At 38.2% G+C, this 12,797-nt stretch overlaps 1 protein-coding gene across 1 annotated transcript; it reads right to left on the bottom strand.

The window, feature by feature from the left end:
• Positions 1-2,624: 2,624 nt before the first annotated feature.
• Positions 2,625-11,597, bottom strand: krtcap3 (keratinocyte associated protein 3; the record flags this gene model as incomplete). The annotated part of the gene is made up of 6 exons (XM_083900587.1): positions 2,625-2,696; positions 3,507-3,641; positions 3,794-3,991; positions 4,084-4,143; positions 5,356-5,540; positions 11,576-11,597. 6 exons carry the CDS (start codon positions 11,595-11,597, stop codon positions 2,625-2,627), a joined length of 672 nt encoding a protein of 223 aa, XP_083756713.1.
• Between the last annotated feature and the right edge of the window lie 1,200 nt (positions 11,598-12,797).

Raw genomic sequence — 12,797 nt, 5'->3', positions numbered from 1 at the left:
TCTGCTGCTCGGCTCCACCGGCTCCGCTCAGCTTCACTGCAGATCCTCGTTGTTCCGCCGTTTTGCAGCTGGTTCCCTGCAGCGTGAAGACGCGCGTCGTGACCGCGGATGCCGCGTGGCCGCGCACAGACGCCACCACATTGACCCCCAGTGGACTGTGTTGCATGCGCGCTGCTGTTGACGCTGCACAGGGGCGGTTTAAGGGTCTTTGGGGGCCTCAGGGGTAAGAAAACAAAAAAACAAAAAAACAAACAGGGGATCTGCCAAAAAAATGTTAAGTTCTATCCATAATACCCAACAAATAAATATGTGAAATATGTAAAACTGCAGTTATTAGCTCACGGAAACAAGTAGATCAACCTATACCTGGTGTTATACCTTTTTTTTTACTTGACAGAATTCAGTGCTTTTATTAAAAAACAAAAAAAAATGATTTAAGAGATGTATGTTGCTATAGTTGGCAGTTAAGTGACAGATGTTTGGTTTTAAAAGTAAAAAAAAACAATTATTAACATTAAGGAGTTGGCGATTAAAGACAGCATCCACAATATCAGCAGCAGTCGGTGGAACGTTTATGGTTCACTGAATTTTCTGTTTTATTACAAATGTTTATGACTTAATATCATACATTTATTTTATAATGTACCTTTAAAGCTCAGGTGTGTACTTTGCTTATGAAATAGTTTTATATCTCAGTTGTTAATATCCTCTTCATGTCCTGATAGCATCAATGAAGTTGTCAGAGAAAAAATAAAGTTGGGGTCTGTTGAACTCACTATAAATAAAATCTAAATCAACAAAAAAAGGAACTTGTGTGACATAGAACTCAAAAATTGTATGGCGGATATGGATAACATTTTCCGGGATGTAGATAATGGCCAATGGAGAAAATTATGTGATTTTTCGTGGTGATTCTGATAGAGAACTGGATTGAAATTGTTTTTCTAACAGTAGTTAACCTTATTTAAGTGAATTTGTGACTGATGATAACATCCACCTCAATCTCTCATTCAGGTGTAGTGTGTTTCGTCTAGTTCTCTGTTCTCCATGGAACACAGAGGTTCAAAGGATTCATTCATCTTCCTCAAGGTCACATACAGTAAAAGACGTGAAGGGGTTAAATGGGATGCGCTTAACGTGACACAATCTGTCAAACCACACACACACACACACACACAACACAAATTCTCTCAGAAAAGATAAAGAAACTTGAATAAGAAAAACTAATACGTGAATAACACTTTATATAAAATCACAAAACGGATAGTACATCAATATTTGTTTTTTTTAATTCAAGCAATTTGTGCACATGAAAACGTAATCACACAAAAGATGCACATTTTTAATAAAATAAAAAACTAGGTTAATACCTAGAACATTCGTGTACAATAAGTACATATGTATTTGAAATGAATGAACTTTAATAACAATAATCAAGCATAGTTAAAAGTTTCAAAAGATTATTTCAATCAAATATTAGTGATGATGATTAGCCTGTTTTGTGATTGGCTAATAATTGGATGGTATTTTTTTTAAAGTGATATATTTGAAGCAATACATCAGCAATCATACATTAAAACATACCATGTCCCCTAAAACACAATAAAAATGCAAATATATATATATAAAAAAGGTCTTCATTAAAATATCACATCACAGGGCTTAGATGAGATCCCTTCATTGATCCTCACATAATACACTTGTCTTAAATATTTAAAGTCACACAGACACGCCTAATATCCATCTTGTGAATTGAAATACATATTTCATGAGTCTCGGGCGTGACATCACTGTGCTCTTCACTGAAATGGCCACACAGAAGTGTTGTGGTTCCATCGCTCAGCTCTGTGTCAATATTTATCTGTTACAGCCTCAGGATTAGCGCGCCGTGCTATGATTTCCTTACACACAATTGAGCTCAGCACTAGATTAACCGTTTCATGGCTGATCTGATCCTCTCTGTCAGTGGTGGGGGGGGGGGGGCGGGCAGCTGAGGCTGCTGGCCCATATATTCCTGTAGTGAACCTCTTAACGCTGTCCTGCACTTACAAACAGGAGGTCATAGGTTAACAAACAATGCCAGATAATATATATATACAGTGCTTAACGGATGGATTAGACCACCACCCAAAGCCACAGCCGCCCTAAATTAACAGCATTGGTAATTGTCATCAATCATTTGTTATGTTTCTGTCATGGTTAATGCACCAGTATGTAGAAGCTCTTTAAACGAGATGATATTTTTAATGCTAAAATATCTCATTATTAATGTTATCCGTTTACTGTTTTACAAAAAAACACTGTATACTGTATATGTGCTTGTGTGTATATATATATATATATATATATATATATATATATATACGTATATATATATTATATATATACGTATATATATATAATTTACTTTCTTGTCACTACTTCACATACAAGATAATATTTTTGGTTCAGTTGCTAGAAGAAAATAAAAAGAGTAGAGTTATTGGCTTCATGTAAAACTGCTTTGACACTCACCTAACTGAATACAGGTTTTTAAAAAAAATACTAGTTTCAACACAGTTGCAGTGGTGCATTCTGGGATTTGGCTGTGCTTGTTTTAAACCAAGGGTTATCCTTCCTGGTGGTTAGACGTCAGGGTTGAGGCGATGTCCAATCAGACGCCGGCTATGTGACGAACGCGCGGCCTCTTCCTCAAACTGAAAAAGAGCGTGAATGGATGAGTGCGGCTGTCACAGTTCAATCAACATCATTAAAGTTGGGGTAGGCAACATATTCTTGTGGTTTTTGATTAATAATTACATCAGTACTTTTTTTTTTTTACTTTTAAATACTTTTTCAACATAATGAAAATTAAATGCACACTGAGTTATTCCTGCCATTTGGGGTGTCTCAATGAAAACAACAAGAACTTTACTAACCTATGTCTCTATTTATAATTGTTGCACTGTATTTTTTATTGAAAGTTTTTCATTTATAAAGGTGTAAAACCGACATATAAAAAAAAAAAAAAAAAAAAAAAAAAGCTGGAGTTACATTCCAAGCATTACAAAGGGGCCACCTTCTCCTGTGACGTGTACATGTCTCTATTTTCTTCAGCTCATTCAACTATCTTTCCTGTGGTCGCTGTTCTTGTCTTGAATATAGTCCACCAGCAGCATGAAAAGGAGATTCTAAAGACAGTCGGACAATAGATGCAACAAAATTAAGCGTTTTAGAGAAAGAGAATGTAGCATCTGTTCAATGCGCATTTGGTGGGAGGAGCTCAGGACAGAGAGCCTCCATTCAAAACTAACAACCGGGAGATTCGACTCAATGATCAGCTATTTCTCTCGTGATTCTAACCTCCTGTAGCTTCAACAAGTTCAAGTGAAAAGGGCGGGTAAGCGTGTGCATGTGCATGTCTGAGTCATACAGAAATTCAAACGCAACACACGGTTACATCCTTCCAGTGTACCACTACCCTCCCACCTCCACACAAAGACACACACACACACACACACACACACCTGCTCTTTGATGTAGCTGTTCCCACAGGGTGCCATTCCCCTGAGAGCCAATCCAACGATGAAACACCAGACAGACAGTCCAACCTCCGCTGCCGCCAGCACAGCACAGGGAATCCACAAGGACAGGGTGGTGTCCTACGAGACAGAGAAACATTACAGAGGAGACGACTTCTCCTGTGATGTGTTCGCAAGCAAAACGGGAACAAATAGAGGTCAAAGAGCCAAAGAAGAGAGTGAAGAAGAACTTTTAAAAGATGGGGAAACACAAGATGAAAGCTTAGACTCACATAAATGCGGGTTGTATCAAAGGGGCACTGGGCAGCCACAGGTGACCGGGCATTGATGGGCACCTCTGTGTCATTGCACCCCTGCATCAAACCTTGCCCACTGTGGGCCACTGTGACACTAATTGCCAAGAGGAGACCAACGCAGCATGCTGCAGAGAGCAGGATGTTGAGAAACGACGTAACAATGAGTCCTATTTGCTGTAAACAAAAAGACAGCATCATACATACAGAGAAGAGCAGAGTGATTGACGTGATCATTTTTGTAGCAGAAAAATTAATCCAATTCTTACCAGTTTTAAATCACGAATGTTCCTCGATACCACAATGGCAATGATCCCAGAGGAAATGCTCTGTAAAATTCAACACAATTGTTTTTAGTGTATTACATTTACATGGTATAGGTCTAAGTCATCTTTTGGATTTGTCAGTACACTCTCTCACATCCTGAATGGAGTGCATTTCCAAGAAACGTGACATCATTTACAACCGGCAGTGTATCCGACACCTCAGTGTAATGGAGCTCGCCCTGAAGCGACTGGTGACTGGGTTGAAAAACCAGCTCCTTAATAACGGGCAAGTTTAGTCTTGATTGCTGACAAATATAGGCAACAATATAACAGAATTAGAGGAGCAAAAACCACTGACACAAATGGGTATTCAAGCTCACTATGTTCTAGGAAACAACTGTCCAACCACTTTCTCTATACTTGTTATCCTTTGAGGGTGGTGGGGGACTGAAGCCATCCAACGCTTCTATGTTTAAAGCTCAAATCTGTAACTTTTGCCAATTTTTGTATGGGTGCTGGGTCCTTCATCTGAAATCAGGCCCTGCCAAGCAATACTATAACCGTGTTTCGATCATGGTGCAGTTAAGTTTGGTACAGTACAGTACGGTTTGGAACGTGCAACGACAATGAACAACGACATAAAACACAACCCCACAATAGACAACAATGGAGAACAGAGTGCGGGCATTGAAGGAACACTGGTCGCAGAGGAGTGACGCTTTTCTGTCACCCTATCAGCTGAAGTGGAACTGGTCTAGCTCCACCCATACATTACTGTAACATTACTCTGGTACCCCAAGGGAAGGGTACTGAAAAAATTAACTGTACCAAACCAACCGTTCCACTCAGTGAGAACACGACTTATCAGGCCTGATTGGGAGAGTGTACACAGCAACAGTGTAGGGCACTTAATCTTTCTGTCGGCGCCATTTTGGGTTCTTAATCAAACTCCGACCTGTTTGCAGCCGTTTTGCTTTGCTAGCATAAAGTTGCAGTTGCCTCGACCTGTCTTCACATTAAACAAATCACTTCCTGTGTGAGGTGCATAAATGTCACTGGGCATCACGAGACCTATAAATCACTGTACAGAGAAACACAGAGTGGAGCTGGTGGGGTTAATCATGATTGTGTGAACTCATTTGACAACGGTCAGCATGTTGTTTGTATTTAAAAGTTACCCACTACAGTTTTAAGAACCGTTTCAGAAACAAATGAGCTAAAACTCCCTCCTCTGCAGTGATTCACTGACTTTGAACATCTTCATTTTTGACTCACCAACAGTCCAGAGGTGACAGAGATGATGTTGGCCACCGTGTATTCAGTGGTAATATGTTGACTGGGTTTGGAAATGTGGCGGAGGACACTGCCATGGACAATAGCTCCAAGGATGAAGTTAATATGGCCGATCAGGATGAGAGCTAATCCTTTTTTCATCAGCCTCCTTGGCTCTTTGTCCTTGTCTGAAAGACAGAAATCCAACACATGATTAATACAGCTTATGGCCAAATGATTCCACTGGAAACGGGTCAGCTGGAAGGTTCAAAATGAAACATGATGTGCATATATTTCAAATATTATATGTAAAGCAAAACAGTTTCCACTAGTCATCTTCTGTTACAGTTTAAAGCGTCTTAAAGATACTTACTGAGCAGTTTACAACTGATAAATGAATTATTATTAATATAATACATATAAATTTAAGTTTACTGTGGGGGACACACTGTAAAGGTTAAGAGAAACAATATTCCAATCTTAATGAGATTAAGACAATAGTCTAAACAAGACTGATTAATTTAACCTGCATAAGGTCAAAACAAAGAAGACAAAGAATAATCATTATTAGACACGTGGAGTTTCTGATTTCAGTCAAATTATAAAGTACACTAATCATATTACTTCCTATTGGAGTTATTACAACAGTGGACGTTATTGCTGATATGAGTCATAATGGACTTTGCTCTGTAAAAACGAAAAAAGGAATACGAAAGGAATTCTAATAGCTAATGTAAACCTCATAATCTGAATACCGTTTTAAAATAAGGTCATAATAATTTTTACCTTTTCTTGGAAATATAAATTAAATGAAAGGCTAGGGATATACAGTATATTATGCAGCATGACTTACCCAAGGTTTGTACTTTACTGTCAAGGTTTATACTTTACAAATTCTTGGCATCCTCCTGAGCCTATTTGCTGTAGTTAAATCATTTAAACCAGCCACTATTTTCTGTGACAATTGCTTGATTTTTGATTAATATATTGTATGCTTTATGCCAATTTAAAAAAAATTTAATACATGTTGCAATAATTCACTTCTTTTAGTTAGATTAATGCACTGTCAAATGTAAAGTCTGTCACACAGTGAATGTTCACGTTGAACTGAAGCCTTACATATTAAATCTCAAACACAGTGTTTGGCAGAAAAAGTGCAATTAAATACTGTATTTTCCCTTAAGTCTTCAGTCCTACCCAGGAAGCGGTTGAGATGAAGGGCCAACTTGTCTGCAGGCCACGGATTAAATTAAAAGTAAAAAACATGGATATTTGTAATATTTCAATCAAACTGTACCAGAGAGAAACCAGAAAGCAAATGAGGTAAAGTGCTAATTCATCTGCAGGCAACGGTTTAAAACTAATTCTTTAGTTGATAAATAAATAATAAAACAAAAGTAAAAGAATATTAGACACACTACACAATTCCCTCATGCTGTTTAGCCCAAATATAGTCCAGTTTTGCAATTCAAAGTCCAGTTCGATATTGAATTGTTTGTCTGTCTGTCTTTCTGTTTGTCTGTCTGTCTGTCTGTTAGCAACATAGCTCGAAAAGTCACAGATGGATTTGGATTTCAGAAAATGTCCACAATGGGACCGGGAAAAAGTGATTACATTTTGGGCGTGATCTGTGTGGGTGGGGGGGTGTTGCTGAGCTGCCTTGGCGGAGGTCTGCACTCTCCGAGTGCTTTAAAAAGTGTTGTTACCACACATCACCATCATAAAGGTACCTTCTGTATTTTCTATTGCAATGATGTAAACTTTTACATATGAACTGTTTCATATTTATTTGTATGACTTATTTTTTTTGCATAGTAGATAGATTTTAATTTCCTCTAACTATCTTTGTTACTCGTTACTACCCAATAAAATCAGAAGAAGAAGAGCTGGTCATGGTCTGTATTTATATAGAGCTTTTCTAGTCTTGATGATCTTCTTTACAGTACAGTTTTGCCATTCAGACATTCACACATCTTTCATACCCATTCAAGTGTCTTGCTCAAGGACACGTAGAATAGCAGATCCAGGAATTTAACCCACAGCCTTCCAGTTGAAAGACAACTCACCCTACCACTCATTCATTATCCCAAACTGTTTTAATAATTTTACTTCTAAAACCTAAGAACATTTTATATCAGAAAATTAATTTTTAATGCAGTAGAGTAAATATCATATGCTATACAATACTATATACGACTGCATAATACTTTTTACTCAAGTAATGTTGTAAAAGGTTCACTCCTGGAGCGTGCATAAGTTAGCAGGAGGTTTGATATTCGCTGGATATTCGTTTTCGAAAGACATTTTCTCAATCAACAAATAGACATTTTCCCATTCTGATTGCTGTAGTAGTTGCCAATGGCAACTATAGCTACTTACTAGAGGTGACGTTTTGTTGATATTTGCCATTATTGTGAAACAGTATGAAATTAAATATTTAAAATATTAACCAAAAATCAACAAATACACATTTTCCCATTCTGATTGCTGTAGTAGTTGCCAATGGTGAACAGTTACTTACTACAGGAAAAGTTTTGTTGATATCTGCCATTATTGTGAAACAGTATGAAATTAAATATTTAAAAAATTCACCAAAAATCAACGAAAAGATATTTTCTCATTCTGATTGCTGTAGTAGTTGCCAATGGTAAGCAGCTACTTACTGCAGGTAAAGTTTTGTTTATATCTGCCATTATTGTGAAACGGTATGAAATTAAATATTATAAATATTATTCTTCTAAAATACTCTGTAATAAAAATGATGATGCCTTTGGTGTGTTTTTCAGAATTATTCCCACACTGTTCCACTGAAAGTCACCTTATGTAGCAGCCTACCATTGGTAACAAGCTAGCTATGGCAAACAGATGATGGAAATGTAATTCCGTTGAATAGCTGCCTCGATTGGCAACTACTAAAGCAATCAGAATGAGAAAATGTCATATTATTGATTTTTTTAAATATTTAATTTCATACAGTTTCAACATAATGGCAGATATCAACAAAACTTCACATGTAGTAAGTAGCTGCCTACCATTGGCAACTACTACATCAATCAGAATGGGAAAATGTCTATTTGTTATTGAGAAAATGTCTTTCGAAAACGAATATGCAGCGAATATCAAACCTACTGCTAACTTATGCACGTTTTTTTCTGGTAAGATACTTGCACTTTTACTCAAGTATTACATTTAGGTACTTCATAAAATGACTGCCAACACGCTGCTGGAACATTTTGAATACACTCGCAGCTCAGCTGAGTGAGTCAGAGAGACGAGAGGGAGGGAAGGCGTGGGCATAAAATGATCTGTGGTCAGGTTCAAGCCTCTGAATGTTCACGGCTCATTTTCTACCGTTAGTATGTTCTTCTACACTCCGTTATTCACCATATAAACACGGGAGAAACCCCTATGGTTTGTACCTGCTGCAGACCTGTCCTTCGCTTCACAAACAATGAAACCCAGCGTCGGACACAAAGCGCTGACATTAACATCGAAAGGTGAGGTGGTCAACAACACGGTACAACAACACACCATCACCAGTCTTGACACACAACTCACCAAACGTGCACATCTCTCGCCACTTTTCCTCTGACACAAACAATGATTGAAATGATTTCCGTCAGAAAGTCGACAAACACAGCGGCAGCAGCTCCAGACCTCACTGAACTCCGCGTGTCCACTTCCTGTTTGACGTCATCAACCTCACCTGTGCGGTACCTGTGTGCGGTCTGCCGGTGGGTCTGCCGGACACTGAGAGACGTAACACACTTTCCACAGGTTTGTTTTTTTTAACGTTGACATATAAACGTATAGAACAACAATAACAGCACATATAAAACAAGCGGGTATTATAATTAACATGTATAAATGATGAATAGTATGGAAAATAAAAACAGAAACAAAGAAAAATGGAGACATACGATTCAGTCATTGGAAGTACTGCGGAAATACTGGAGACAGTTCAGCTGTAACATCTTAGGTTTAATGATTCAATTATACAATGAATTTCAAAACACAAAATATGACAATTATGGAAATGAATAAAACAACAAACATCAATATAAATAAACTTAGCTATAAGAGGTATATTGTGTCCATTACGTATATATTATACAGTACATGCTTTGTTCAGAATACACTACTGTAATTATAAGGTAAAAGCATTTTGCAGTTCATATTCCTAATTGCTGACTTCCTGAAAAACTGTAAACAATTTTTTTTCTACTCTGAAACATTCATATAAAATTTTATATCTATTCCATCAAACATCAGTGAAGGCTGTGTTGTGTTAGCGAGCATCAATGTTATTTTTATTAGATCACACACATCAGTCACAAAACCTGTTTCACGAGTCAGAGTCTGCTTCATTAACAAGTTGTTTTTTACGCGTTTGGACTCAATACAAAACAAAACGATGCAATAAATCTTACGTCATATCAATGTAAATAGGTCATACTTTGCACTTTTACTAGTCAGGACACAAGGGATGCAGCTGACAGCTATTTGCATTATTGATGAACTGGTTGTGTATGTTCTTTATGAGTGGTTTGGTCCATAAAATAACATCAGAAAATTGTGAAATATGATCAGGTTAGTTATATATATATGAGATGAGGTGGCTATGCAAATGAGTGTGCATTGTCAGTTGAGTGGGCACCATAGTCCTCTCCTTTATACAGCAGTGTATTGTGGGGGTGTTTTAAAGCATTAAGAGTCATTAAAGCCACTTGTATTCTCAATTTACAAAAATAGCAGTGGGAGAGGATTATTTTTGACATCAGAGGGGCTAAGTGCGTGTCCAACATCCATGCACACAATCTGGTGTATTTGTTTTAATACTTTGTTTTGTACTTTAAATGTCAGAAACTTTAGTGGTGGTGTCCCAGACCAAGGCACCATCTGGAGTTGGACCTGGCTGCTGCTCAGTGGCCTACAGCAGAAATGGGTAAAATGCAGAGGGCAAATTGGGGATTAATAAAGTTATAATAAAGCCAGCTGCACCAGAGCGACACCCAGTCAACATTCTCACTCAAAAGAAACACAGAGAAGAAAATAATACATTCACACCATCACCTTCTCAGTGTACGCATGCATGCATGCACACAGACAAGATGCTACTTTTAAATCCAAATAGCACCAAATATATCTGAACCTGTGTTGTTTCACAATGTCACTATGTTCATATGATCTTTAAAATGCCGATATGTTTGTTTTGCTTCTTTGTCACCGCTAAATTATTCAATTATTATTCTTGTGTCCATAACTGTCCTGTTGGAGACAATAATTCCATTAGTCCTCAAAACCCAAGGTTAGCCTGAGCTAATCAAAAGTACAGTATATCCACTCTTAACAGTTCAGATAATAACTAAACTGTCAGTAGTTGTACAGGAACAAATATATGCTGAAAAGACAGAGATTAAGATTTCAGTAAAGTCAATAATCCATGCTGCAATGTAGCTGCTGAACATTCACATTCACATACAAAATACCTCCTGCTCACCCTCAATGTGCTGCTGTGTTTTCATGACAGTATTTAACAGCAGGGTTAACAAGAAATCTACGGTCACTCTACCATGTGAGCAGAGAAGCGGTCAGGCTCTGTTGATTTTTAATAACCGAGCTGTCAATTTACAACCAAAGCAGGAATGTGCCTGGAACAGGAAGACAAACAAGAGGAGGAGATGTGGGAGCATCCCACAACATCGACAACAGAAAATCACCAGCTGGCAGACGTCCACAGCTATGTGACTGGGGAGGCTTCGATTTGTGGCTGGCTGTAAAATAATAATACAAAAGAGGTAGAAATGCAGAAATGCACCTGGGTGAGATTTAAAGTTGGTTCTTGAAGTGGACGCAGGAGTTTTGTTGTTCTTCTGCTGTATGCACCAGTGTTTGAAAGCCTCAATTCCATCTTACCTCAGTAAGGCCAAACAACTCCCATGTTCTGAGCTGAAATCCTTGTTTTTGTCTGTGAACTCCAGTGAACATAAACTTCATTTTCCCATTGGACATGGCTATCTAACAGCACGATAAAGCTGTGAACATATTCTAAAGATAGTGTATGGACATACTATATTTAAGAGTCTTTTTTAAGTGGCTTGAATCTATCTTTTTTTGGTGTTGTGCCTAGTTGCAGCCTTGTATTGATGTGCTCATGCCCGCCAGTCACAGAACCCTACAAAACCCTGAACTATGTCTTTAAGTCTCTTCATCAGCCACTGACCTAGCACTTTGGACTGAGACATGCTGTTAAGTTAAAGCTTAAGGAAGAATTCTGCACGATATCAGTGGGGACAACTGTTGTTTACAAAAGGAACAGGGAGCGTCTATGAGGCTGACTGCGTGAATGGGTGTGAAGTTCGAGAATGTGTGGCAGCGATATTCGTCGGTCTAAGTGTCCGAGAAAAGAATTACAGCGGAGGAAACAGAAGAAGAGCGGAGTCCAGTGAAACTGTGTCAGTATGTGTGTGAGAGATGAAAACCTGGGAAGAGATGGACAGATTATGGCACAGGAGGTGACAGCTGTCAGCTGCAGCCTTTCACAGGCCAAGCATTCCCCACACGCCTGCAACATTATACATGCCTACCATACCTGTGTGTGTGTACATGTGCACATTGGGTCATAGTAGATATATTATTCTGACCAGTGCAACAGTTGCACTGTGTGTCATTTCCTCTGCTGCTGCCTGTAGTAATGACAAAAATGCTGAAATTCGAGCTTTAAAAAATTGGGCAAAATCTGGGTTTTAAAGTCGTTTAAAAGCCTCTGAACAAATAATCCAAATACAGTTTCCAAAATAAAGGTGCAAGGTTTTCGTGACACATAAGCGCCAGTCTCCCTGCCTAAAATAGTCTTGCATACATTGTGATGCCATCCAAGTTACAAGCTCTCTCTCTCTGGAATGCCACTCTCACTTTCCCTAATGCTTCTGTCAACACAAGGAGAGGTGCAGTATCTTATACACTCCACAAAATCTACACTACAAACCATTGGGCGATGCAGAAATTCATATAATGACATTTATAATTGTCTAAAGGCAAGAAATGAAACTTAACTTGTCCAAATATAACAAAAAAATGACCATATCTTATCCTCTCAAGCTCAATTCATGCGACTATGCAAGAGTATAATGTGTCAGGTTGTACAGGTTTCAGAGCTGAGAGTGTGAATTGACCATGGCGATGACAACATGCTGTTTATCAGCTGAACCTGCAGAGGGTCAAGGCAGCTGGAATTGTGTCAGTGGATACCAAGATGGGGCAAAAAATAAATGGAAGATAGACAAACAGAAATGAAAACTAGAGGAGTGTAGGTGTGAAAGATGGCTGTAATTACAAATGATTAAAAATATGTGGATGGTAAATTTAAGATGTGATAGAAATGAGAATGTCTATCCAGCAAAATTCACCGTTTTCATCTTTAAAGTTCATACATCAAGGATGAT

This window comes from Microchirus variegatus (genome assembly GCF_963457635.1).
Source record: "Microchirus variegatus genome assembly, chromosome: 14".
Lineage (NCBI taxonomy): Eukaryota > Metazoa > Chordata > Actinopteri > Pleuronectiformes > Soleidae > Microchirus > Microchirus variegatus.
This window is presented reverse-complemented; position numbering and strand designations above follow the sequence as displayed.